This window comes from Fusarium redolens, assembly GCF_020744475.1.
Source record: "Fusarium redolens strain MPI-CAGE-AT-0023 chromosome Unknown BKA55scaffold_11, whole genome shotgun sequence".
Lineage (NCBI taxonomy): Eukaryota > Fungi > Ascomycota > Sordariomycetes > Hypocreales > Nectriaceae > Fusarium > Fusarium redolens.
This window is the reverse complement of record NW_025763674.1, coordinates 769,108-794,763: the sequence shown is the minus strand read 5'-3', so window position 1 is coordinate 794,763 and position 25,656 is coordinate 769,108. Positions and strand designations below refer to the sequence as shown.

General features: G+C 48.4%; 12 protein-coding genes across 12 annotated transcripts; 8 read left to right on the top strand and 4 right to left on the bottom strand.

Moving 5' to 3' along the window:
• Positions 1 to 486: 486 nt before the first annotated feature.
• On the top strand, positions 487 to 1,458 carry BKA55DRAFT_692091 (ribosomal protein L23/L15e core domain-containing protein; the record flags this gene model as incomplete). Its single annotated transcript, XM_046199729.1, has 5 exons — positions 487 to 505; positions 848 to 909; positions 970 to 1,101; positions 1,163 to 1,254; positions 1,302 to 1,458. 5 exons carry the CDS (start codon positions 487 to 489, stop codon positions 1,456 to 1,458), a joined length of 462 nt encoding a protein of 153 aa, XP_046047504.1.
• A 565-nt stretch (positions 1,459 to 2,023) lies between these two features.
• Positions 2,024 to 2,365, bottom strand: BKA55DRAFT_516700 (mitochondrial import inner membrane translocase subunit TIM8; the record flags this gene model as incomplete). Its single annotated transcript, XM_046188109.1, has 2 exons — positions 2,024 to 2,187; positions 2,248 to 2,365. The coding sequence occupies 2 exons, from the start codon at positions 2,363 to 2,365 to the stop codon at positions 2,024 to 2,026; spliced, it is 282 nt and encodes a 93-aa protein (XP_046047503.1).
• Positions 2,366 to 2,889: 524 nt separating this feature from the next.
• BKA55DRAFT_595442 (uncharacterized protein) lies at positions 2,890 to 4,814 on the bottom strand (the record flags this gene model as incomplete). Its single annotated transcript, XM_046195809.1, has 2 exons — positions 2,890 to 3,475; positions 3,529 to 4,814. The coding sequence occupies 2 exons, from the start codon at positions 4,812 to 4,814 to the stop codon at positions 2,890 to 2,892; spliced, it is 1,872 nt and encodes a 623-aa protein (XP_046047502.1).
• A 1,971-nt stretch (positions 4,815 to 6,785) lies between these two features.
• Positions 6,786 to 7,204, top strand: BKA55DRAFT_692088 (microsomal signal peptidase 12 kDa subunit-domain-containing protein; the record flags this gene model as incomplete). The annotated part of the gene is made up of 3 exons (XM_046199728.1): positions 6,786 to 6,836; positions 6,894 to 6,953; positions 7,022 to 7,204. The coding sequence occupies 3 exons, from the start codon at positions 6,786 to 6,788 to the stop codon at positions 7,202 to 7,204; spliced, it is 294 nt and encodes a 97-aa protein (XP_046047501.1).
• Positions 7,205 to 7,353: 149 nt separating this feature from the next.
• Positions 7,354 to 7,869, bottom strand: BKA55DRAFT_692087 (RING-A protein; the record flags this gene model as incomplete). The annotated part of the gene is made up of 4 exons (XM_046199727.1): positions 7,354 to 7,452; positions 7,508 to 7,578; positions 7,636 to 7,714; positions 7,771 to 7,869. 4 exons carry the CDS (start codon positions 7,867 to 7,869, stop codon positions 7,354 to 7,356), a joined length of 348 nt encoding a protein of 115 aa, XP_046047500.1.
• Positions 7,870 to 9,126: 1,257 nt separating this feature from the next.
• BKA55DRAFT_692086 (uncharacterized protein) lies at positions 9,127 to 10,290 on the top strand (the record flags this gene model as incomplete). Its single annotated transcript, XM_046199726.1, has 1 exon — positions 9,127 to 10,290. One exon carries the CDS (start codon positions 9,127 to 9,129, stop codon positions 10,288 to 10,290), a length of 1,164 nt encoding a protein of 387 aa, XP_046047499.1.
• A 1,500-nt stretch (positions 10,291 to 11,790) lies between these two features.
• Positions 11,791 to 13,843, top strand: BKA55DRAFT_692085 (peptidase M24, structural domain-containing protein; the record flags this gene model as incomplete). Its single annotated transcript, XM_046199725.1, has 4 exons — positions 11,791 to 11,866; positions 11,926 to 13,018; positions 13,102 to 13,363; positions 13,415 to 13,843. 4 exons carry the CDS (start codon positions 11,791 to 11,793, stop codon positions 13,841 to 13,843), a joined length of 1,860 nt encoding a protein of 619 aa, XP_046047498.1.
• Positions 13,844 to 14,662: 819 nt separating this feature from the next.
• Positions 14,663 to 15,629, bottom strand: BKA55DRAFT_573513 (histone-fold-containing protein). Its single transcript, XM_046193210.1, has 3 exons — positions 15,369 to 15,629; positions 15,184 to 15,308; positions 14,663 to 15,125 (listed from the first exon to the last, which is right to left on the bottom strand). Exons 1-3 carry the CDS (start codon positions 15,427 to 15,429, stop codon positions 14,910 to 14,912), a joined length of 402 nt encoding a protein of 133 aa, XP_046047497.1. The 5' UTR covers positions 15,430 to 15,629; the 3' UTR covers positions 14,663 to 14,909.
• Positions 15,630 to 16,031: 402 nt separating this feature from the next.
• On the top strand, positions 16,032 to 17,397 carry BKA55DRAFT_80663 (Der1-like family-domain-containing protein). The gene is made up of 2 exons (XM_046201636.1): positions 16,032 to 16,289; positions 16,381 to 17,397. Exons 1-2 carry the CDS (start codon positions 16,113 to 16,115, stop codon positions 16,933 to 16,935), a joined length of 732 nt encoding a protein of 243 aa, XP_046047496.1. The 5' UTR covers positions 16,032 to 16,112; the 3' UTR covers positions 16,936 to 17,397.
• Positions 17,398 to 17,594: 197 nt separating this feature from the next.
• BKA55DRAFT_595438 (uncharacterized protein) lies at positions 17,595 to 20,418 on the top strand (the record flags this gene model as incomplete). The annotated part of the gene is made up of 5 exons (XM_046195808.1): positions 17,595 to 17,624; positions 17,675 to 18,046; positions 18,099 to 18,223; positions 19,295 to 19,439; positions 19,504 to 20,418. The coding sequence occupies 5 exons, from the start codon at positions 17,595 to 17,597 to the stop codon at positions 20,416 to 20,418; spliced, it is 1,587 nt and encodes a 528-aa protein (XP_046047495.1).
• A 605-nt stretch (positions 20,419 to 21,023) lies between these two features.
• Positions 21,024 to 22,357, top strand: BKA55DRAFT_595437 (uncharacterized protein; the record flags this gene model as incomplete). The annotated part of the gene is made up of 4 exons (XM_046195807.1): positions 21,024 to 21,287; positions 21,346 to 21,436; positions 21,488 to 21,868; positions 21,921 to 22,357. The coding sequence occupies 4 exons, from the start codon at positions 21,024 to 21,026 to the stop codon at positions 22,355 to 22,357; spliced, it is 1,173 nt and encodes a 390-aa protein (XP_046047494.1).
• A 532-nt stretch (positions 22,358 to 22,889) lies between these two features.
• BKA55DRAFT_647170 (MBOAT, membrane-bound O-acyltransferase family-domain-containing protein) lies at positions 22,890 to 25,272 on the top strand. The gene is made up of 5 exons (XM_046197224.1): positions 22,890 to 23,190; positions 23,255 to 23,299; positions 23,354 to 23,453; positions 23,511 to 24,529; positions 24,582 to 25,272. The coding sequence occupies exons 1-5, from the start codon at positions 23,169 to 23,171 to the stop codon at positions 25,046 to 25,048; spliced, it is 1,653 nt and encodes a 550-aa protein (XP_046047493.1). The 5' UTR covers positions 22,890 to 23,168; the 3' UTR covers positions 25,049 to 25,272.
• The last annotated feature ends 384 nt before the right edge of the window (positions 25,273 to 25,656 follow it).

Genomic DNA, 25,656 nt, shown 5'->3' with positions numbered 1-25,656 from the left:
GTATGAGTCCAATGAGAAAAGCGCTTGTGTGTTGACCTTTTGACCCCTTAATGCATCAATATCTAAAATGATTTTCATGTTAGTCTCGGCAAAGAGAAGGGCAATATTGAATCTCACCGTTTCTCAAAATGGGGCAACTCCTCAGAGGAGATTCAGCAGAGGAGAATGAGCTATAAGACTTGAAAGCACATTTTGATTCCTATTTATCATTGAATTACTGAAAACATACGTGTAATTGAGTGTAACATTCATTCTCTCGATGACTTTTTGCGGTTGGCTTACCTAAGGCCAGGATAATTGATCTAAGCATCGACCAATCACATCATGTAGAAGAGAGTGGAGCCAGATTAGCTAAGTGCCCTAATGCTATTGAAAATTCACAAAAATAAATAGACTCAAAATCAGCGAAAGTTTTTGTGAACCTTCGACCACTCCGACGACAACCAGCACACCCGACAATCTTGTGCCCTCGACAACACCGACGCAATGGCCGCCAACAAGAAAGGTACGACATGATATGGAACAACAAAGAGAGAAGAGAAGAAAGGGAAAAAGAAGAGAATCGGACGGGCGAAGGCGAAAGCGAACTTGAGCAAGAATTTGAACGACGATGCTATGGCGACTCTCGAGAGATCCAATCATTATATCGCCTTGGTGCAACTACATACATTGCGACAACTGCTATGACCGATCAGCTTCGCTTCGATACCACCGAACTTTCGACTCGATCCATCTTCTGATTCTCCTCTTCGACTCTCACCCTCCGAGTTGATACTCTACCGCATCATGCTGCAGCAGATTTTGCGAGTTCTGAATAAGAGCGAATGCTGATGCTTCCTTATAACAGTTCAGCCTAAGGGCAAGGGTAACAAGAAGGCCCAGGATGCCGCCAAGGCCGCTCTCAAGGGCGTAAGTTGAAAACATTGTACTGAAAACCACAGTCCCTGGATGCTAACCAAATGTCAATAGTCCAACTCCCACAAGAAGGTCAAGGCTCGCTTCAGCACCTCCTTCCATCGCCCCAAGACCCTGATCACCTCGCGAGCCCCCAAGTACCCTCGCCGATCCATCCCCCACCAGCCTCGCCTCGATGAGCACAAGGTTAGTTTCGCCTGGAATTGTATTCTTTGGAAAAACAAATTGTATTAACCACGGCTTCTAGATCATCGTCCACCCTCTCAACACTGAGAGTGCGATGAAGAAGATGGAGGAGAACAACACTCTCGTCTTCATTGTCGACATCAAGAGCAACAAGTCAGTATTTCCAAAAGATTACAAGGGTATATCTAACCTCGACACAGGGCCCAGATCAAGCTTGCCCTCAAGAAGCTCTACGACATCGACTGTGTCAAGATCAACACTCTCATCCGCCCTGATGGCACCAAGAAGGCTTACGCCCGCCTGACCCCTGATGTCGATGCTCTCGACATTGCTGCCAACAAGCTCTCTCTCGTCTAAAAATACCACTGGGCTTGTGGGTTTCTGGCTTTTCTGGCGTGTCTTTGGGTTGGTTTTTGGCCTGCTGAAAATGCAAGGCATGGGCATCGGAATAGGCGTAAAAAGAACTTCTCGTTGAGAGTGCAAATGATCATGAATTCAATACCACCCGGGACACGGCTCCGCTTAGTCGTCTAAGATACTGCCTTGATATGATTTGAGTGACGATGTGTGGATGTAATTTGTAGTTGCCGGTCGCAATTATTGTTGCATTGCTCGTTTCCAATAAGTCTTGGGAATAGCTGATAAATTACGGCTAATGCATGTGGTTACATACCATGAACAAAGTGCTAGTCAAGTTAAGCCATAACAATTTCACATGAACCCTTCCCAGAGAATCAAGGTCGAGAACTTTTTTAATCGTTCATAATGTACAAATCTCAATCGTCGGTCATTTTGACCAACAAAGCCCCAGTCGTCCTGGCCACAGCCAGAATTTTCTATTATGACCATGGCCCGTCTATTCATACAAAAATCTCGTAATACATGACTGAAATACCCTTATTTCAATACCCAAATTATCTTCTTAGTTGCGCATGCCGTTGAGGTGCTTCATCGTAAGGTAGTTGACGTCAAGAAATCGCTCGACGCAGTTGGCGAGGCATGTCTCCTCGGACTTGTCGAGCTTAGGGTTCTTGATATTGCCAGGGACGCACTTGGTCCAGCACATTTGGGTCAAGCTATGTGTTTCTAGAGACATTTCGTTAGCGAATTCGTATCCTATTGCGTCTTTCTCGGTGTTGTGCATACGGGCTTGGATCTGAGAGCGCTGCTGCTCGTTGGCGAGGAACTGGCGAAGCTCGAGGCGATCCTTGTCGTTGAGCTTCTCGAGGTCGGCGTTATCGATGGACAATTGTTGAGCGCTCATTTTGGCGGCTATGAATGGATTGGTAGTGATTGGCGTGGGGTTGAAGTTGGTTTGTTGTAGTGTAGATTCTGCTCACAAGTTCAAGATTTTTGATGATGCGCAACTGTCTAAACAACTGACCAATAATGGGCCACAGATCGGCTCGTAGTCCCACTCTCAGCTTCACGATCATTTCTCACCAAGAGATACGAGCAGGTTCAATATTTGTACGACTATTACTACCAATTATGTAGATTATTCGAAGAAATAATTAGAATTCAAGGCATTACAATAAATATACTGAGAATCCTTTTACCATCACATGCGGCTCAAGACAGACAATTGGACGCCATGAAGCTCTCTATAAACAGTATCTAATAATTTATAAATACCAAATGAGTAGTCATAATACCGCTCTACAACAACACTCATGTTACATCTCTAAATAGAACATGCCACCAGGTAACACCCGTCTATACTGTAAAAGAAACAATGGTAAGGACCGACTGGGTTCTCAGAACCAACATATGCATGCATCGTTTTCGCTAGATGTAACGCTTCCAACGTGCCAAAGCCATGAAAATGATACACAGAAAAGCCATGAAGCCAATGATACTGAAGAAAGGGGCCAGATTGCTTGCGGCAACGGTTGCAAACGGAACCGGCACGTTCATTCCAAACACACCACTGACCAAGTTTAGGGGGACAAGAATCGAGGCCAAGAAAGTGATCTTGCTAAGCACCTCATTGGTATGCGTTCCCTGCGCGATACTGTTGATAGAAACCGTAGCAAGGTAGTTGCTGTGTGCGCGAGACAAGATCTTTTCGAAGTGTCCCAAGTTGGTGGCCATGGTCACAACGTGATCCTGGATGTCACCCAAGTACATGCCGATGTCCATGCGTGGTGTGACCTTGTAGTTCTCATTGCATCGCTTCGTGAAGCCACGGAGAACATCTGCTTTGCCACCGAGAAGGCGAAGCAGGGCCAGACAATTCTTGCGAACCCGGCCAATGCGACGGAGGAACGAGTTAGAATCATCCTCACGCATGACGAACACTTCGTCTTCAATAGCATCCGCTTCAAGCTCAATCTGGCGAATGACAGGTCCGAAGGAATCAACAATGTCGTCACTGTAGACAATTAGCATGACTCTCCAAGTCATATTCACAGAGTAGGCACTTACATCAAAGCATAGCATATCCAGTCGCTGCTAAGAGAGACATAGTCCTTGAGAGCAGTAATTCGCTTGCGAACCTGAGCCGCGTGCGAGTTGGGCTCAAAGCTGAAGCTCAGGGTGCCCTCGCGGAACACGATGACATAAGTGTTGAAAGGTTCATACTCGATGCCATCGGGCTCCTGAACAACTGAGAAAGAACGGAAACAGGCAAAGTAGTACGACGGGAAGAGTTCAATCTTCTCGCGAGCTTCCTGGGTAATGATATCCTCGATTGTCAGAGGGTGAATTCCAAAAGCCTTGCAAATGCTCTGGACCTCCTCCTTGGAAGCCGCGTTGACGTTGAGCCACCAGACACCATCTTCGTCTTCATCAGGAAGCTCAAAGAGGCCACGAAGGTCTTCTCCTGGGAGGACTAGATCGCCAAAGTCGGCTGCGTGGATAGTTGACTCCCAAGCCGAAGAGAAGAAACTGAACCTGTTAGGGTCAACTGGCGCAGGCTGCTTTTCAGCAATTGACCCCTCTGTGTGAGTCTGCGCTGTCTGGTTCGTCTTCTCACGCGTCATCGAGTCATCCGAGACAGGTTCTAGGATATCACCATCAACAGTGACCATCCGCTGAATGCGCGATTCATTCTGCTGAGCTCGCATATCCTCAAAGCTCTGCTTTGCGGCGGCGGCGGCGTTGCGCTCTGCCGCGCGCTCTGCCACGCGTTCAGCTGCCTGCTCATTGATGAAGTTCTCGAGGTAGTCAAAGTCAATGTACAGATGGTCTTTGTGATAGCTCTCCTTGACAGGGAAGCAAACATCCTCCTCTGCAGTTTTGTTGGTTGAGAAACTAGCAGCATCATTGTCAATTGTGTGGGGCTTGCTTCGGTAGCTGCGCTTGCTGGAGATAGACATGGCTCGACTGGCTCCATCCTCGATATCAGGCTTGTTGGGTTCCGAGAACGACATGTCCCGCTCTCGACGGCGAGCCTGGGCAAACGCCTTGACCGAGTTAGGTGGCGAGACAGATCGATCTGTGGAATCCACAGTAGGTCGGCGACTGCGACGAGCAGTGGGAGAAAGATCACCGACTTCCTCGTCAACGATGGCCTCCTCGAAGTCGCGAACTACAATCGCAGGAGGAGCGGGGGGCTCAGGTTCGAGCTGCCGAGCACCATACAGACTATCAAATGTGCCACGGCGAGGGCGCTCAACTCTGGTTGAAACCGACTGGTGGCGGTGGTCGTCGAGCTCCGGGACGGGAGTATCGTACCCAGACTGCGCAGCGGATTCTTCGTGGTCTGACATTTTGGCTTGTGGCTAGGTTTGTAGCTTGATATTGACTATATTGGCTCTAATGGTGACCGTATATAGAGAGATGGATGTGTCTCAAGGAGGGCGGAAGGTGTATTACGGACTCGGTATTATAGTCCCATAGCTTGTTGTTGTTCCAATCAGTGTCGTCTGATATAGGCGATTATAGACGTCGCACCCGGCGCGGCATGGGCGCGCCGAGTTGGAGTTTGTTCAAAATTGAGCTCTGCTCGGCGGTTGTCGCCAGTGGCTGCTGGTTGTTGAAGAGGAAATATGTACTAGCGGAAGACGAATAACGGGTAATGCGATCTAAAGACCAGTTACGGGGGCTTCTTGTTTACTCCGCTGTAGACCCAGAAGCTGGGACCGAAGAGCGAAGGGAGGGAAAAGTTTGAGAAGGCGAGTTGAGCCAACTTGAAAACCTGTATGGGATAATGGCGAGACGCCGATACTGGATGTTGGCGTAGATAAAGTGGTTGCTCGGGGGTGCCAACGGTGTTGAAGGCAATTGAAATAGAAGCCGGTTAATATTCGATAAAGGAAGCTTCGCGATAAAGTACTCGGTTGATGCAGGTGGATTTCGACCTCAGGAGTCGAGTCAGGCTGGTTTATTTGTAGCAACCAGAATTTGTTTTGGGCCTTGGCAGGGAATAAAGGCAGGGTGACGATGCCAGGGCCTATCCGTATGAGGGAACTAAGGTCAAGGGCCAATTTCGATACTGGCACGGTTAGCCAGACGAGAAATTTTCTCGTTACTGGACAGAACAAAGACCCGGTTAATAGTGCACGGGCAAAACAAACATAAGTAATTAAGAAAAACAAGTAATGTTGGGTACAAAAGGAGGTATTGGTGTCGGGAGCGACGATGTCAGGGTGAAGTTGGGTTTAAGAGGAGTTGAGGAACTAATATACGATAAGTGGGAACCGAAGGGCTAGGAAGAAAAAATTGTCTTTGGTGGTATCAAGTGTCGGGTACCGAATCACCGTGTGCTATCACAAGCAAAAAATAGGTCATCCAGGTTGACTCGTTGGCTCTTACAGGCCAGACAAGACGGGGAGAGGCCGCCACTTTTCCTGTCTTGGGGCACTTGCTTCTGCAGAATGAGCTTGGTCTGGACCATCGGTGTCCGTGTCCGTATTAGATATCAGGCTTGTCCTTGGTCAGGCCTAGTTTATCTCTTTGAGCGGCACAAGGCAACACCAGGTCACTCGCCCCACTTGACCCCACGTACCAGAAGGCTACAGAGGCTTAACATATAGAGGCAGCTATAAGAGCCTGTATTCCTTTGTAGCTTGGCTACTTCTACAAGAGTATAGCCTCTTTTTCTCCTGACTTTAACTGGCTACTAATATTTTATATCTATTCTTACTGGCTGCTGGCCTTTTATATACAAACCGGCCCTGTATTGGCAGAATTAATTTCTCTGATTGGCCTGATATCCCTGTCTTGACCGCTTTGTTGCCTTGTGCCGCTCAAAGAGATAACCTAGGAACTCCCTGTTGTGCCTGTCCGGCTTTGAGAGCCAATTCGCCACTACCGGGTGGTGTAGGGTAAGTTATCAGGAACCTCAACCATCTCAGCTGATTGACCAGCAGAATGACTGATTCTCCGGAGCATCACTGCATTAATCCCAGTAAATAACTGTAAACGTTGTCCTTTGATGAAGGACTTAATGCACTCAGACGATCAGACCACAAATTGATCATCAGGATATTACTCACACGTATTCATGGTCATGGCATCTGTATCCTAATTCGCTCAGGCATTGTATCTTCTCCAGCCTGCAAAAGCTTGTTTACCGAAAGCAGACTAGTCTTTGAGCCTCCTAACAGCCAGGTGTCGAGACCAATTCCGAACTTGACACTATTGGCGATCGCATTCACATCGAAACCAATTCAACGGAACAACATCTCCAGACACAGCACAAACACACGACGAATACTTTCACCCGATCATCATCCATTATGGCTGAACAAGCTCTTGATCAGATTCGAGACGTCTTCGATGGTCAAATTGTACATGATCCCCCCCTCGATTTACCTGATCAACAGCTGACTGAAGCTCCACTGTAGGACTTTGAAGGACAGAAGCTCGCCGAGCTCCTTGCTACAGTTCTCCTTGTCATTTCTGGTGTACGTCTTCTTCCTCTGCGTACTATGCCTGGTAACTCATTGGATTGTTCGCTGATGATTATAACTAGCTGATCTCCTTCGTCGTCGGCTACATCCTCCAAGATATCAAGCTCGCGGTCTACCTAGGTCTAGGAGGTACGGCGTTAACCTTCCTCGTCGTGGTGCCGGCCTGGCCCTTCTACAACAAACATCCCGTCAAGTGGCTTCCAGCGGGCTACGCATACGATCTTGCAAGCAAAGGAAATCAATAGATTGTATAGCGTGCATTGGGCCTCGCTGTGTCATGACTTCTACAGCCTATCGAAGCTGATTATGACACCTCAATAATACTGTTTCCTTGCAGATGCTTTGTTCTTTTCTTCATAACGCATGATAATCGGATACATCGACCGCGTTCTCTTTATCGTCCGTACTTCTGGAACTCCCAGTCCCTGTTGTCCAAAGGACAAACAGATCGAGCCTTAAGCCATCTCGAAATACAGTGAAAGTGGAACGCATGCTATGTCTCTGTTAGCCGAATGACATGAAAAAGAAAGGGTGCGTAGCTATCTTACGTTGCATATCCCCCAGGCCACAGTGCACTCTTCGCTTGTAGCAGATGCTTGGTTTGCCTGGCATTCGATGCCTAATGATTTGTGAGCACTTTGTGATATATATCCAAGAAGAATCCGAGTAGACGTACATAGATCCATGATGTGGTTTCGGCAGATGGCACAGTTGTCGACGACTATGTCCCATGCCCAAAGTGCTACCGCATTCCACTGTTCGTTTCCGGTCAGCATGGCTTCGGGGAGGCTCACGACTGGCAACTCTGTACCTTCTTGACCTCAAATTTCTTCTTTGCCTCGACACTCTTGCTGCCGGAGCCCTCGCCCTTCTTAGCGACGGGCGCATCGCTCATCTCAACGTCGGCCATGTTTCGCGCTGTGCTGCTCGAACTGCAAAAGCACGCTATGGTTGGTTTCGTTGAATGATATCGAGTCACACTGGTTGACTAGAAGCAGTCAGAATTATCCGTAGCTCGGTGATCTTCATGGACGGAAAATGGAAAAGGTAGTGCGCAGTTTCGGTTTGGAGGTGAAGATGGAAGACGTACGGATATCGTTTGCTCGATAGATCAATATGTCTATAGTCGTGAATGCTTGTAATTGTCAGCAGTAAGAAGAGGATGAATAAACAACTTTGGGCACGGGTTGCTTGTGTAAAAAAATGTACCTTGATGGTGCAGCTGCGAGGAAGGCGATGGGACTCTCAGTGAAATTGGTTCTGAGCAAGTGATGATGCGGCTCTGAACCTCTAAAGGCTTTGGATGCCCGCAGAGCTCCTCTAGGCGGACAGGCAGCTGGAGGAGTTCAAGCCTTAGGTCACTTCACCTAATTCAGGCTGCGTCCGGCGGGAGAGTGGCGGGGCGGGGTCGATCACAGAGGCCCTATCGCTTATCAGTCGTGATGGGACTTTCGCTAGAAACGAAACATATAAGCTTTCACACAGTAGGTGCGTAATATACTTTTATTTAACTATCTTAAGTCTTGTGGACTTTGCATTAAAACCATATTCTGAAACTTACTTGTTACTTCAAATATATAACTTCAATAGTAAGGTTCTCTTCCCCCAAAAACAAAGCTGTGAGATGCGACATCTGGTCCGCTTCAGGCGCTGAACCTAGAGGCTGACCCACTCTTTGTGCTGGCAATGTCTGGAATCCGCCCGCGTCATTGCTTGGACCGGGCTCTCACTGCGCTTAACCTGACGGGACTGACCTGACTCTTATTAACCCAGACGCTTCCGCCCTTCACTTCTTTTGTTGTTCCCCTCATTACTTGATCTTGAATCATCCACATCACACTTTCTCCTACAGCCATGGTCAGATTAGTCGACTCTCTCTTCACCAGAATAGTAGTTTCTTTATGCTCAATCGTAACACCTGCCTCGATTTTATATTCTCTTTCATACACCCCACCACCGTCTTAATCCGGCCCGATCTTTTGGAGTCCTCTTTGGCGCTGTCGCATAGTCAGATACCAACGATCGCATCAATCAATCAATCAAACAACCACACACCAAATAACTACGGGACATTGTTTGCTGTCCAGTCTCAGTCTTAGCCTCAGCCGACTCTCATCCTGGGTTTTCCCTTGTGCTTGATCGATTTCAACCTGCCACCACAGACGAAATGAGTGAGACCCCATCTCAGCCTACAACCACTCCCGCCCGCCGTCGTAACGGTCGCGGCAATGGCCGTCCTGCTGCTCAGAAGGCTTATGCCTCCGAGAATGACGTCGCCTCCATTGATCCCGCACATTACGATCGCACTCCACGGACTCCTCAGAAGGGAGCTGGTACCGATTCTCCTCATGCGCAGCTGAGCCATACCAATTCGAAACAGCGACCTAGGAATGGAAACAATAATAACAATAACAACAACAACAACAAACACCGTGGGAAGAATGGTCCTCACTCACCTGAGTCTGCTCGACCTGGTCGCCACACTCCACCGCAACAATCTTCATCCATGAAGTCGGTTTCTGCCTTTGCCGGAGCCACTTTCCATGCATCTCCTGCGCCATCTGCCTTGCCTCTCCCCAGTTTTGTCTCTCGTTCGGTAACCGAGTCGCCTAGCGTCAGCAAGACATCTCGAGACATCTTACAGGAACCCTCGCCCCCTACCGATACCGAAGCGCCAACTCCTTTGCGCCAGAGTGCATCGGCTGTTCAGGAATCTCCGCTCGATTTCATGTTTCGCGCCCACCGTCAAGAGAAGGAACGTCAACGCAGCGAAAGCACCAGCAGCTTCCGCCCTTCAGGTCTCGTCACTGAATCACCCTCTGCACAGTCTCCCTTTGGGCCTGGTAGTATCCCAAAGCCAGCAACTCTCCCCCAGACAGCCCGCACCCAAACACGCTTCCAGTCTGGCGGCATCGACAGTGTTGAGCTGGACGGAACTCCAGGTCGTCCCATGGGCCCGGCGTTTTCAACACCTTATCAAGAGCGCATTAAGGCTGCTCGCTCTAACTCTGCTCGATCTCCTGCTGATCTATCCGCCACCCAGCCGAAACCCAACGCTGTACCTGAAGATCCTACTGAGGCCCTAAAGAAATTTCTATTTATCGGAAACGGAACAAATGTCTCTCAATCTGCCCCTACTGGATTTGCAGCCGCAGCCGCAGCCGCACCCCCTGCTCAACACTACAACCATGCTAGGAGTGGTCCTAGTGTCCCGGCTCCTTGTGACGGCCGCTCAAACAACCTCCAAGCTATGGAAAACGACCTTCGACGTATTCTCAAGCTGGACTTGAGCACTGGATCGCCAGGAGCGGACCAGCGTTTGTTCTCATAAGACTTGATGTCATGGAGTGATTATTCGTTCGGCGTTTTTACTGCACCTCTTCTGCATAGCTTTTTAACTGCCATCAATTCCCAGACGGCATCAACGGAACGTGATATTTGGCGGGACGGTTTTCATTGTCTAGGGGTTAAGGTATAGCGGCATTCTGTCTAAGTTTTGGCGTTATCAGAGCGAGGATTGAAGATATATTGAACGGACGAATGGTCTTACAACAGATGATGGGATCATAGCTTGACGTATACAGTCGAATCAAACAGAGGCACCTCTGATCTAGAGACAGATTGATCTCGCCGTATCTATGGCGCCTGTATCAAAATGGAACAACCTCGATCGAATGCGGTTTGGCGAAGGAGAAGAGAGAATTCCCTCCTGTTTCTTTGGAACGTATTTCATACGCGAGATTAGACTTAAATACAATTTTGAGCCTTGGTTCAACTTCTCAATTTATTCTTGAGAGTGGAGGAGTGAGCTAGATTTATTCTGAGATGAATACAATCATCTTGTCAAGAGCGAAACTAAACTCTTGAGGCACAGAAAAGGATTGACATAGTGAGGTCAAGCTTTCATACAATACGCAATTCCCACCTTCTTGGTTGTTCTCAGATCCATGACTGGGACTTCAGCCTGAAAGGATATTCTCTACTTATAGCACTAACTCATTAATAGGTACCTACCTACCTACCTACAAGTGACGAACTGAATGCCTTCAAAGTCTGGGGTGCGGCTTGCTTCGGGGTAGCGGCCATTCCAAAGATCCGCTCCTGCCCCGCCATTCATCCCACGCTTGCACGCTTGCCCGCACTCATGGAGGAAGGTGCAGGCAATGGAGGGTTCCCAAGTGTGGGTACGTACTTGATTGACACCAACACTTCCCTGCTCTCGTGACGAGAAACTCATCGACCTTTAATTTCATAGCTCGATTACTCTGTAACTGAGGATAACTTCATCAGCCGTTTCTTTTTGTTCGTGGGTGGTTGTATTTGCGGCATTTCCTCCCTGAGCAACGTCAATTCAACTTGTGCTATCAAGGTAAGTGAACCAAACCAACAAAAGATCGTCCAAAGCATGCAACTTATCTGGGTCATGACTCCATCCCCAAGCCCCTCATTAGCTCTCCTCCTCATTATCACTCTTTCCCGTGATGCTCAAACCTCACTCTTGTGTGAATGCTTCCAGTCTCTGTCGGATCGTCCCTCTGAGACCTCAGATTGCTCTTATCATATCTGTGCAACCTCGCAAAAAATCAAGATATCTCTTGTCGTTGAACTTGTACTGACTCTTATCTGTGAAGCCCTTGAGTTCTGAGCTCTCAGTCCGCTCTATTGCTTCTCTTCACGCCTTGAGTGTATTTATCCCCATTCGAGGTGTCTTGTTGCGTGCGTCTGATTGTCAATGCTTTTCCAGACTGCGACTTCACTCCTCCGTTCAGCTCCACGACGATTAGCCGCAGCTTCACGCCTATCCTCGCGCCGTTGGATCTCATCTGAAACAATGACCAAGCTCGACACTACCTCCAGGCTCACCCGCCTGAGAGGCTTGATGAAGGAGCGCAATGTTCATATTTACAGTGAGATTTCATGATCTGCACCTGCTATTCACTACTGCAATACTAACGATGGCTTGCAGTTGTCCCTTCTGAGGATAGCCACTCATCTGAATATATCGCAGATTGTGATGCCAGACGTGCTTATATCTCTGGGTTCACTGGTTCTGCTGGATGTGCTGTTGTTACACTCGAGTCTGCTGCTCTTGCTACTGACGGTCGTTACTTCAACCAGGCCACATCCCAACTCGATAGCAACTGGACACTTCTTAAACAAGGTCTCCAAGACGTTCCTACGTGGCAAGACTGGTCCGCTGAGCAGTCTTCCGGTGGAAAGAATGTTGGCGTTGACCCAACCCTCATCTCCGGTTCAACTGCCAAGAACCTTGCTGAGAAAATTCGAAAGAACGGCGGAGCTGAGCTTGTACCTGTTGATGGAAACCTTGTCGATCTGGTATGGGGAGATGAGCGTCCTTCTCGTCCTTCGGAACAAGTTATCATTCAGCCTGATGAGCTTGCAGGAGAGTCTGTCCTGAACAAGCTTACCAAGGTCCGCCAGGAGCTGGAAAAGAAGCACTCACCTGGCTTCCTAGTGTCCATGTTGGATGAGATCGCCTGGTTGTTCAATCTGCGTGGTAACGATATTCCTTACAACCCCGTCTTCTTCGCGTATGCCACTGTTACCCCTGATGCTGCTAAGCTTTACATCGACGAAGCCAAGCTGGACGATAAGTGCCGGTCGCACCTCACTTCGAACAAAGTTGACATCAAGCCATACGAAGCTATCTTCGACGATGCCGAGGCACTACACGCCGCTCATGTTGAAAAGAGCAAGTCCGGCGACAAGGTTCCTACTGGCAACTTTCTCATCTCCAATAAGGGCTCATGGGCACTTAAGCGTGCTCTGGGAGGAGACTCTTCGGTCGATGAAATCAGAAGTCTAATTGGAGATGCAAAGGCCATCAAGACTGAGGCTGAATTGAAGGGTATGAGGGATTGTCATGTGAGAGATGGTGCTGCACTTATCCAGTATTTTGCCTGGCTTGAGGACCAGCTTGTGAGCAAGAAGGCCATACTCGACGAAGTGCAAGCTGCCGACAAACTTGAAGAGCTCCGGAAGGAAAAGAAGGATTTTGTCGGCCTCTCATTCCCCACCATCTCCTCTACCGGCGCAAAGTAAGTTCAATTCAAAGTAAACTGAGAGACTCATGATACTTGACTATCAAGTGTTGCAAGCTTTTGCTGACCAGTAAATGCAGCGCTGCAATCATTCACTACGGTCCTGAGCGTGGCAACTGTGCCACCATCGACCCTGAAGCTATCTACCTTTGTGATTCAGGAGCACAATACCGTGATGGTACCACGGACACCACTCGTACCTTGCATTTTGGAAAGCCTACAGATGCGGAAAGGGAGGCGTACACCTTAGTCTTGAAAGGTCACATCTCTTTGGATCAAGCCATTTTCCCCAAGGGAACTACAGGTTTTGCACTCGATAGTCTGGCACGACAACATCTTTGGGTATGTGATTAGCAGCAACTTATGAAGCACGATATCTAACAAGAAGTATAGAAAAACGGGCTGGACTACAGGCATGGTACCGGACACGGAGTTGGTTCATTCCTGAACGTCCATGAAGGACCCATTGGCATCGGTACTCGTGTTCAATACGCTGAAGTAGCACTGGCCCCAGGAAATGTGCTGTCTAACGAGCCCGGTTATTACGAAGATGGAAAGTACGGCATCCGAATAGAAAACATGGTTCTTGTCAAGGAGGTCAAAACCAAGCACTCCTTCGGCGACAAGCCTTTCTTGGGCTTCGAGTACGTGACGCTTGTGCCGTACTGCCGTAACCTGATCGACACGACGCTGCTCACGTCTGAAGAGAAGGAGTGGCTCAACACTTACAACGCAAAGGTTCTGGAGAAGACGCAAGAATATTTCGAGGGAGACAATGTGACATTGGCCTGGCTCAAGAGGGAGACAGAGCACCTTGAATGAAGTGACGGAACCGGTCCGAGCAACACTATAGACGTACGAAGGTAGCTAGGATGAATGTTACAAGAAACGACGCAGTGAATAATGGCCTTTCCTTGCTCTTGTTCCATACCGAGCTATTCTTCAAGAGTTTTTCGATACCAAGTGTTCGAGGAATATCCAAACCCCAGCGAGATGCGACCTGAACGTGTGAGACGAGGTTGAGTGAGCCCATTGGTAGAGGGAGACTTACATGGATGGACAGGGCAATCAACCCACTCAGAAGTGCAAGGGTTCGGGAAAAGAGAGCTACTACAACACCGACTCCAAATCCTTGAGACAGACGGTGAGCCTATATTCATATGACATAAGGTGAAGATGACTAACCAGCAACACTTCCACTAGAAAGCTGACGAACCGTATCAGGCGAAACATCTAGAGAACGTCGGCGTGGAGGAGGCCCTGTAGCAAGTGTTGGGGCATCACAACGGATGACGGGTCGAGTTGCAATGAAAGCTCCAATGCAAGTCGCGGGGGCAATGCCTCGGCTCATGGCCCGGAAGGCTACTCGAGAGTTGAAGGCTCGATACATGTTTATGGAAATAGCTCGTTTAAGAAGAATAGAGCCAATTGGTGATATGGAATTGGGAAAGGAAAGTTTTAAGTGTAGGCCGAGAGCTAGAGGGAGCTTCAGCCTGAGTTGCTTATTACGTCAGTGACAGTCTAACGGTCATGAGCTCTCAGCCAATGACTGATCAGCGTGGGGAGAACAAAGAATATCCAGCTCCCTTGAACATGACACAAAGAGCTTAAGGTACCTCGGTAACAAATTTGAAGATGACAATTGATTGACCGCAAATATTACATTTACAGAAAAAGCCTTTTCTCCCAGCTTCGTGTATCGAAGCCAATGAAACTCTCAAAGTAGGAAGGAAGAAAGCAAAGTAAATCAGCCAACACAAAAGGCCAGCAGGTATATCTCGAAGCGCCCCGACGCCATCCATAGTCCCAAACCAAAGTCTCGTGAGTACCCATCCAGATCCTTGACTCTTTTTTAGTTTTTCACATTTTGTTTCCACAAATCCAGTCTCTAACCCAAACCACCCCAGATACCGCGTATCCTCCTTGCTAGTTGAATGTCCTTCTGCATGATTGTGACACGCTTGGCGTGGATTGCGCATAGGTTGGTATCTTCAAATAGATGCACCATGTAGGCTTCAGCAGCTTCTTGGAGAGCCATGATGGCTTGGCTCTGCCAGCGCAAGCCCTCGTCTCGTGGGCGCATCGTCAATGCGATTTCTCGAACCTGTTGACCTGGTGTTAGTTCCTAATTGCGCTAAGTATTTAGGCGCTGAGTAACTGACAAGGCGTGCAAATGGGAGCTTTCGGAGGAGCAATTTTGTGCCACTTTGGTATTGTCGAATTTCGCGGAGAGCGACAGTGCCAGGACGATATCGACGCTTTGCGCGAACGGGAACAGGATCACCAGCTAAGGTTATTGTAAGTAAAAAAGCCATTAGGACAAGTCTGAGTATCTGGATATTCATACCTTGAACGTCACTCGGCCGCGACTTGCCGGCGCCAGAAGCTTTAGCTTTCCTGGGAGGCATTGAAAGGAGCGTGAAGAGAGAACAAAGAGTGTCGTGTATTAGCTAGAAGAGCTTTACAGCAAAGACAATAACATGCGAAAAACGAGTGAAGCGACTGTCTTGCACAAGACGCTCGAATTTGATCAATACAGTTCTCGTTGAAAGGAGGTTGTAGGATAGAAGCGAGAGTGTTGGTAATAGAATCGCAAGGTGGGAAGGACCACCGCGATTATGGGGAGCGTGTGAGCGCGCCTTCCCCAGCCCCGCGGTTTTATTTAATTGATTTCCAGCCACTTTGTCGCGAATGCACGGCCACATGTCAGCACCGCCACTTCCGGTGAAATGAGGTACGTACATATTCCGGACGGAATGGTGGGGGTGCTTGGACACCTCAGTTAGGTTACCCGTACCCGTCAGTCTCTCAACGTGGCTCGTCCTATTCTGTCATCTTTCAGTTCAACACAAACTTTACATACCTATACTTTTACAGCATCTGGCGCATTGCTTTCAACAAGAGTCGTCGGTGTTCCCTGATACATAACCTCGACCTCTACTCCTTCCGTTTAATGAAATAAATCCATCACTTGACTGCCTTGTTCACATATAGCCAACCCCCGATCATCGCTTGGCTGTTCCCACTCAGCTACAGTATCACCGAAAGGAAGACATTCCAATCAACATAGCGCTGCGTAAAAATCTCCCCGATGGATCAAGTCATGGATGGAGGCCGGCTGCCTCTTGAACAATGGTTCTGGGAGATGCCAACATGCACTCGTTGGTGGACAACCGCTACCATTCTGACTAGTGCCCTGGTTCAATGCCAGATGGTAACTCCTTTCCAACTATTCTACAGCTTTCGCGCGGTATTCGTGAAATCACAGGTTCGTATTCTTCCAAGCTAACCAGTCATTTGTTCTTACGACGACTCATTACAAATGCGAACGCTTATGCTAACATTGCGCCTTCTTCCAGTATTGGCGACTCTTGACGACGTTTCTCTACTTTGGCCCCTTCTCGCTCGATCTACTCTTCCACGTCTACTTCCTTCAACGATATGCTCGCCTTCTAGAGGAGTCATCGGGTCGATCGCCTGCCCATTTCTCATGGCTACTACTTTATTCAATGGCCTCCCTTATCGCCTTGTCGCCCCTCGTTTCCATGCCATTCCTCGGTCACCCGCTGTCCTCGACGCTGGTCTACATATGGTCTCGACGTAACCCAGAGACTAGACTGAGCTTCCTCGGATTACTTGTGTTCACCGCGCCCTACTTACCCTGGGTATTGATGGGTTTCAGCCTTGTGTTGCACGGCACTATCCCTAAGGATGAGATCATGGGTGTCGTTATTGGACATGTTTGGTATTTCTTTTCGGACGTTTATCCTCCTCTGCACAACGGCTCTCGCCCCCTTGACCCTCCTAACTGGTGGAGGCGTCTGTTTGAGGCCCGTCCTCGAGTTGATGCGGATGATAGTACAAACGACATCATGGTTGCCGGAGCTAGAGAAGCTGCGCCTCGAGAGCTTTAAAGGGCCAACGACAGAGAAAGAGATTGGTTTCAGCAAGAAACAGCAGAGCCATTATGCTCAATGTTTGCTATGAATTGGCGTTTAGGATTGGTATCTTTTGGAAGCATGGCACCGGACAGATGTATTGCCGATGGCGTTGATTTACTATGGCGTTGTTAGAATTGGAATGAACAATAGCCTTTGAGCATTCGGTAAATCTGGTGGTCATTTGTAGGCATCATGATACTGTCTCATGATATGACAGTAAAATTGTATCAGTGCAAGCAAGCGCTAGTACTGTCCACTGTAGTTTAAGTGGACACCAGATAAAACACAAGCTCTGCATAATCTCTGGAATTAACCTACGAGCTGGTCCATTAAGGGCTCGACCTTTGAAGGCGTGTGTTTGTGATGTCAGCGCAACAGGGACCTTTACCTTTTACGTTTTGGTGTAGCGCTGATGCGCTGACGTCGCTAGCCTTCACCGGACATTCCATGGTTGACCCCGCCATGGAACCATTGGGACGCTGTAAAATGTACATAAACAGCTTGGGACCCCGGCCATTTCAAAGCTTCAAAAAGAGCTTCCATCTGCTGACACTCTTGGTCTTGTAATACCATTCTTACTGTGCTTCTCTTTTACCGAATAGTCTCTTTATCCGTCGAATAAATCAACAACCATGCGAGCTTACTTCTATGATGGCCTTCCCGTGAGTATAACCTCTCATTGCTGAAAGATCCAACTAACATAAATTTACAGGGCGACCAACGCCTCCCTCATAACTCGGGCATGCCCGTCAGTGTTGACGATCTCATGAACATCGGTGTCTACTACTACCACCTCCCTGAACTTGAGTCGGTCGACAACCTTGCCCGCGAGCGTGGCTACAAGAACCGCGACGAGATCACTGTTTCTCCCCAAGCCATGGGTGACGTCTACGAAACCAAGGTCAAGTCCTTCTTTGCCGAGCACTTGCACGAGGACGAGGAGATCCGTTATATTCGTGGTGGCCGTGGATACTTTGACGTCCGAAGCAAGGATGACGACTGGGTGCGCGTTTTGCTGGAGAAGGATGACCTGCTTATTCTACCTCCTGGCATTTACCACCGCTTCACCACTGATGAGAGCAACGTAAGTCAACGGACATACTCTACCACATACCAAAAAAGGCTGACGATCACAGTATGTCCATGCCATGAGACTGTTCAAGGAGGACCCCAAGTGGACGCCTCTGAACCGAGGCCCTGATGTCGACAAGAACGAGCACCGACAGGAATACGTGAAGCAGTTCCTGGGAGAGCCCAACCAGTAAGAGGCCCACGTGGGAGTCAAACCAGCATCTGATAGTAGTGGAGGGTGCTAAGTACCAGGAGAACGACCGAATTACCAGTCCAACTGAAGAACCGTCAAACATGAACATCGCCGCTTGAAGCTGTGACGGAAGAGTATCGGGTTGACGTGATCTGGGAGCTGTTTTACGTCATTTTGCATGGTCTGTTGCAGACCACAAACATACGACTTGTGAGCGGTTTTGTGAGATCTGAACTGAAAACAACTCGGTCGCAAATTGGCGGCAGTCTGAGCAAGTCGATTGTCAATCGTTTACATATGATATTTTACGATTTATTTCTGAGGGGATGAGTTAGCGGGAGTTTGGAGAAATCCGGTTCCATGTAGCATACAAAATATATCATATCTATCCATCTTTGGTCTGAACTGATGCTTTCACTGAATGCTAGTGAGCTCCTACAAGCTTTGCCGGGCATATCATATGTGAGGGTCGCAAACTTTTACGAGTGAGCGCATCATGGCCCGGTCAGCAATGAATACAGCTCATAGCATTGGCTCCAGCGTATTCCATGGATCGATGCGGGGCGTGTAAGTGAGAGCATGTCGCAGTAGTTAGAGCATGCATTAAAGGCGCAATTCCTTGAGATCTAGTTATTCCTCGGCGAATCAAACCTCGAGCTATCTAGAAATCAAGTTGAGGGTATCTAAAACACTCTCAAGATACTTGGAGCGATCTGGCCTAAGTTTTGATGCTCCGAAAGCATGAACTGGTCATCCGATGCATAGATGGATTCAGTCTTGAACAGCATAATCCACAATTTAAGATAAAGATTATTGCTTTTCTCGGATACTTCTAATCATGCTTTATTTCTCAGATTGGGTTCATGGCCAGAAGTTCAGTTTATATGCAGAGTTTGTCCACATAAAGGCATTGTGATTAGCACTGATACGTATAGTTTTGCACCCCGCCTCAGCATAACACGAGACCCTGGTGTTTTATGGTTTACAGCATTCAAAGTAAACCTTCTCTTCAATTCCGCCAAAAACAACAACAAACTTCAATAACGGGAATTTACAACTCAATTGCAGATACCAAGACTCAACGCAAACGATGGATACACGAACAGAAGTCTCGGATGCTACTGAGGCATCATCGAGGCCGCGAATAGCGCAGCTTCCTGCGAGCTGTGATCCTCCACAGCCCAACACCCCAGTGAAGCAGTTAGTCTGGGTGGTATGATTCATCTTCTGCACAGCGCTCTTTCATTCGTTCAATATGCTCACCGTTGGATGTACAGATCTTTGGAGGTACGGGTCAGATGGGGCACTCCCTTGTCAAATGTGCACTTTCACATGGAGATTTGGTAACGTCGGTTGGTCGCGTGTTTGAGACAAGTCTAAAAGACATGGAGAATATCCATGAGAACTGTCTCGGCGCGTTGTGCGACGTCCGCGCTCGCGAATCTGTGAATCGTGTTATCGAGCGTACGCTTCAGCGCTTTGGACGGATCGATATTGTCGTCAATTGCTCTGGCTACGGCGTCATAGGCGCCTGCGAGGACCAGGATGAGCATGACATACGTAACCAGTTCGAGACCAACTTCATGGGCACGCTTCACATTATTCACGCTACACTACCGTACTTCCGCAGGCAGAATGCAGGTCGCTATCTCATCTTCAGCTCAACGTCTGGCGCTTTGGGCGTCCCTGGCCTGGGCCCTTACTGCGCGACCAAATATGCGGTGGAGGGTTTAATTGAGGCTATGCTCTACGAGACTGATGCCTTCAACATCAAAGCTACACTCATCGAGCCAGGCCATGTGAGGCCCGAAGAGCCAGAGATGCAAGATACGTCGCTTCCAACGTCCTGGGGCCATTTTCTTGTGAAGCCACCCAGCGAAACATACGGGCATCCGACATCACCAGCGCTGCATGCACGAAGGATTGTTCAGTGGCTCGGTGACAAGTATCGACCCACGAGCGCTATCAAATGCGCTGAACTCGTATGGCAGCTTGGACACTGCTCGTATCCACCGCTACGATTATTATTGGGAAGTTATGCAATTGAGAGTATCCGCGATCGCATGCGGTCTGTGACGGAAGAGTTGGAGGATTGGAAGCACCTCAACTTTCCTGCCGGGCCAGAAGATGACAGAGAAGTTGGAGAAGAGACAACAGCAGCACCTGAAACCAACGAGGCTACTGCTTCTTAAATGAACATTGTCGTTATGGATGTTGTGCTAAGGCACTTGAGGCGCAGGCGCAATTGGATTTCTCGTACCGGGTGGAGTGACTATTAAGCGCTAATTCTATGATACAGGACAACACAAGTTTCTTTACGAGCTTACTACTTACATATTATTTCTGGACCCTGGATGAGATGCCGTGTGATCGATACGGATCTGGACCAAGAAAAGACTGCATATTCTACTCTCTAACTCTCTAACTACATACCATTCAACATCATCAAGTTTACCCCTGTCTGGATGACTCAGCAGGAACGCGCCCCAAACCCAAGCCAAGTTTGCTCCACGTCTCCCCTTTGAGCCCCTCGACCCTGTGGCTCGAACCTCGTACTCTCTTTACAGGGCTACCTCTTAGTTAAAGGGAGAAAAGATTCCAACGGGGGTGAAAGGCTGAACACTGTCCACGCGCTGCCATTCTCTCCTTTTACACACTTGAACGAAGCGACCATCTACCAAACCGATTATACAGCGTCTCGTTTCGAATCTCAATAGCTAGACCCCGGACTCCCGTCGCATCCCAGCGCTGATCCCGACGTTTTACTCCCACGGTCGTTCGTTTCGTCGCTGCCATAATGACCGATAAGAAAAACGAGGACTATGTCGTCCAAATGGGCAATGACAACTACGACAAGAATGAGAAGCCATCTTTCCAGGCGCGATCACCGCCTCCTGCCGCGTACGGCTCAAGTCCAGTCACTGGTCTTGAACAGTTAGAGAAGAGCCCGCCCTTGTCTATCTTGGCGTATTGTTTGTCTTCGATCAGTATGACCGTTGTCAACAAGTATGTTGTGTCAGGCAGTTTCTGGAACCTCAACTTCTTCTACTTGACTGTTCAGGTAAGGAAATCTCCATGAGGAGGTATTGTAGCGATTTTTGACATTGGACTGTATATAGGCTGTCGTGTGTATTGGTGCAATTACGCTGTGCAAACAACTGGGCTTGATCAAGGTTCTTGCTCCTTTTGACTCTGATCGAGCAAGAAAATGTAAGTTGTTGAGGTTCAAACGATCACTTTCTAGTAACTAACACGAAAAAGGGTTTCCTATCTCTCTTCTCCTCGTCGGCATGATCTACACCAGCACAAAGTCGCTTCAGTTCCTCTCAGTCCCCGTTTATACGATTTTCAAGAACTTGACAATTATTGTCATTGCATACGGCGAGGTGCTTTGGTTCGGTGGCAGCGTTACACCTCTGGCCCTGCTCTCCTTTGGCCTCATGGTGCTGAGCTCGATCGTCGCAGCTTGGGCCGACATCCAGAGTGCCATCAACGGTGACTTTGGTACTACCGACTCAGCTGCTGCTGTCTCTACACTCAACGCTGGCTATGCCTGGATGGGAATGAACGTTTTCTGCAGTGCTGCCTACGTGCTTGGCATGCGCAAGGTCATCAAGAAGATGAACTTTAAGGATTGGGACAGTAAGTCATGCATTGTCGGTGTGGGAATGTTTCTGTCGCTAACATTGTGTAGCCATGTACTACAACAACCTCCTCACGATCCCTGTTCTAGTTGTCTGCTCGCTTCTCACAGAGGACTGGTCTGCCTACAACTTCTCTCGCAACTTCCCCGACGATACCCGTAATAAGATCATCATTGGCATGATCTACTCTGGCCTTGCAGCTATCTTCATCTCTTACTGCTCTGCCTGGTGCATTCGCGTTACCTCCTCGACAACATATTCTATGGTTGGAGCTCTGAACAAGCTTCCTATTGCAATCAGCGGCCTGGTTTTCTTCTCGGCCCCAGTCACTTTCGGCAGTGTATCTGCCATTTTCCTCGGCTTCATCAGCGGTCTGGTCTATGCCTGGTCCCGCGTGCGACAATCGATGTCATCTGGAGGATCATTGCCTACAGTGCGACCTACGATGAGCGCGAGCGCCAAGAGCAACCGCGATGCCAACTCTTAGATGATATGAAACAAGGCGCAACTTTAGAAGTTAGTCTATTGTGAATGGCGTTGGTGATGTGGATAAACATAGCTCCTGCGAATAAGGGATAAAAGGTGCAGGGCGATTTATAGAGCCCAGGTCAGGGTTTTTTGGTGTGTATATTATTGTAATGAGCACGATGGTGCCTTATTTTCGAGTAAGATAGACAAAGGAGTTTCGGGCGGGGGTTATTATGTGCTGAATGCATTCTTCTTTCGAGTCCAAATCTATAGTCGACTGAGCTCAGTCATGATGAACGCGTTGGTGATTACGACAGATGACAGATCATTATCAACAACTCAAAGTGTTTAGAGCTGATACTGCCCTATACTGAAGCTCTGTATAAGCACGCTCCTATCTCATTGGCACATAATATTTACAGAGTCCGAGGCTCATGATCAGCCTCAAGGTCATGTCCAGTTTAAAGATCGACACGTGAAGTGCCCCACGTGGGTCCATAGGACGTCACTCTCCTTGTACTGTACTGTAGCTACTACGTACGTAGCAATGTCCAAGCTTTTTTTGCTTCTTCTCCAAAATGTTGGACTGTTGGGGATCTTCTCTTCCACTCTATTCTAGATAAAGCAAGGGATAGAAATGACGTCCCTCACCTTTTGATCAATCAACCAAAGAACTGTCTCTTCCTGTCTCACGCCATGATATAGCGGGGGCCAACGCACAATTCCTAATATCTCCCTTTTATTTCCTCTTAAATTGTATAGTCCATTGAGTTTGGAAGTACTTGGACTCCACTGGTATTGTATGCTAAGTTACCTTAACCGCTATCAAGATGCTGTACTTTCTGCATAGGCGTAAGTTTCAAGCTTCATTCGTCGTGTAACGGCTCTATTTCTCTAACCAGTATTGCTTGTATAGCTTTTGTGGCCTTGGCAGACACTGTTGGTGCCGCTCCAGATGATCGTGAGTTCTCCCCAAAGGTCCCCCAAGCTCAATTGATCTCTAACGCGACCTTAGTCAAACTTGTCACCTCGTTCTTAATATCATTTCCCCTCGCCGCTCTCCTCAAACGAATTCCCGACTCAAGACCAGATCTCAAGAACCTCTTTGCCATTAGGTACGACATACAGCAGCCTCTCAGCCATGTTTAGTCCCACTAACATGTTCAACCAAGCGTATCAATCTTTTACCTCGTCGGCCTGTTTGACCTATGGGATGGTGTCCGAACTCTCTTCATCAGCGCAGGAGGTACATACTGCATCGCTAAATTCCTTCGAACGAGCCCCTATATGCCATGGATTGGCTTCGCTTTCGTCATGGGCCACATGTCCCTCAGCCATATCGCCCGTCAAGCTGCTGACGACCCAACAAAAGCTGATGTCACAGGCGCCCAGATGGTGCTTCTCATGAAGCTGAGTGCCTTTTGCTGGAATGTCGCCGACGGCCAACTCCCCGAGGAGTATCTATCTGATTTCCAAAAGAGGAACATGCTTAAGGAGCTGCCTCCTATTCTCGACTATGCTGGCTGGGTACTCTTCTTCCCTGCGCTCTTCGCTGGTCCGTCCTTCGACTTCACCGACTATCGTAAATGGCTTGACACAACTATGTTTGACGCGCCCAACGTCGATCCAGCAAAGAAGCCTCCCGTGAGGAAGAAACGAAAGATTCCTCGAAGTGGTGGTCCCGCAGCTTGGAAGGCAGCGAGTGGTCTTTTCCTTATTGGAATGTTCATGGGTCTAGGTGGTTCATACTACCCCGGCCTGCTCACCTCTGATATTTACATGAAGTACGGTTTCCTTCGCCGTGTATGGATCATGCACATGGTTAGCTTCACTGCACGACTCAAATACTATGGTGTATGGTACCTTACGGAGGGTTCTTGCATCCTCGCGGGTATGGGCTACAACGGTGTTGACCCTGTTACGGGCAAGGTCTTCTGGAACCGATTGCAGAACATTGACCCATGGGCTGTTGAGACTGCGCAGAATCCCCGAGGATATCTTGGAGGATGGAACATCAACACGAGCAACTGGTTGAGGAACTACGTTTATCTGCGTGTCACGCCTCGAGGCAAGAAGCCTGGTTTCCGCGCTAGTCTCATGACCTTTGGCACAAGTGCTCTCTGGCATGGCTTCTATCCTGGATACTACCTTAGCTTTGTCCTTGCAAGCTTCATTCAAACAGCTGCAAAGCGTGAGTCCATCTGATTCCGATTGGAGTCTTGAATGATACTGACAATTTCTAGATTACCGCCGTCATGTCCGCCCCTTCTTCCTAGAACCTATCACCGGCAACCCCTCGCCTAAGAAGAAGTACTACGACTTCGTATCTTACCTCGCTACTCAACTCACCTTCACATTTGCCACAGCACCTTTCCTGGTCCTTACATTACAGGGCTCGCTGCTAGCCTGGTCCCGCGTCTACTTCTACGCTGTCATCTGGACCTTTTTGTCACTCGTCTTCTTCTCTTCTCCCGGAAAGGCCGCCCTTAAGAAGCAGCTCGAGAAGCGTCAGGGCCGAGCTAGCGCCAAGTTGGTGCGCTCCATCTCAACGGATAGTCTAACGGGTAAGGAGCCCATTTTGGGTATCTCCAAGGATATCGAGGGCGATTTCAACGAGGCCGTGGAAGAAATCAAGGCCGAGATGGAGATGAGACAGCGAAAGGTCAAGGCCGAGATTGAGGCGCATAAGGCAAAAGCCAAGACGGGCTAATTAAGGCATCATGTGCTGCGGGTCTGTCATTAGCTATGGCAGCGTACTTACCACGGAGAACTTTAGTCTCAAACGTGTAAGACGCGTCCGGTGTTATGATGGTGTTGTTTCAGGTGTTCGGAGACAAAGACTCAAGAGCTGATTCTCCGTTGAGCACGGAGTAATGGCGAATTCATTGGCAAAAGTACACAATATCTTTAGCAGATTATACATCAGTTCATTAATCTATCTATATCTGGGATAATCTGTAGTGGTTTGCAGGTCCAGTTTATGTCCCTAAATCTGATTAATTACATGGTATCGTGAAATGAGTGTCTATGCTGACGGCCTTTTATCTCGTCTCAGCATTGCTGCCAAATCCAAACATAGTTGTACAAGTGTATATATCATCCACAATTCCTGATTATACAAAGGTCCATTACAGGTTTTCAAGATAAGCTTAGCAAAACGTTCGAGAACAGTTAAGCGTAGAGTTGAATGAGAAGCCTGGGGGAGAAAAAGTCGTACGTCGTTGAAATATTGAGACAGAAAAAGTAAAGGCAAAACACCGTGTCTCGTTGAAAAGGTACGCTCAGAAAGAAGAAATCGTTGGTCGTTGAAGGTCTTTT

What these genes read in the sequence shown, in the direction of transcription:
- BKA55DRAFT_573513 (XM_046193210.1), bottom strand. Translation starts at nt 15,429, where the DNA reads ATGCCTCCCAGGAAAGCTAAAGCTTCTGGCGCCGGCAAGTCGCGGCCG. An exon ending in GCGGCCGAGTGACGTTCAAG is followed by an intron (nt 15,309 to 15,368) that starts GTATGAATATCC and finishes CAATAACCTTAG; the next exon opens with CTGGTGATCCTGTTCCCGTT. An exon ending in AGCTCCCATTTGCACGCCTT is followed by an intron (nt 15,126 to 15,183) that starts GTCAGTTACTCA and finishes CCAGGTCAACAG; the next exon opens with GTTCGAGAAATCGCATTGAC.
- BKA55DRAFT_80663 (XM_046201636.1), top strand. Translation starts at nt 16,113, where the DNA reads ATGGATCAAGTCATGGATGGAGGCCGGCTGCCTCTTGAACAATGGTTC. An exon ending in CGGTATTCGTGAAATCACAG is followed by an intron (nt 16,290 to 16,380) that starts GTTCGTATTCTT and finishes GCCTTCTTCCAG; the next exon opens with TATTGGCGACTCTTGACGAC.
- BKA55DRAFT_647170 (XM_046197224.1), top strand. Translation starts at nt 23,169, where the DNA reads ATGCTGTACTTTCTGCATAGGC. An exon ending in GCTGTACTTTCTGCATAGGC is followed by an intron (nt 23,191 to 23,254) that starts GTAAGTTTCAAG and finishes TTGCTTGTATAG; the next exon opens with CTTTTGTGGCCTTGGCAGAC. An exon ending in AAGAACCTCTTTGCCATTAG is followed by an intron (nt 23,454 to 23,510) that starts GTACGACATACA and finishes TGTTCAACCAAG; the next exon opens with CGTATCAATCTTTTACCTCG.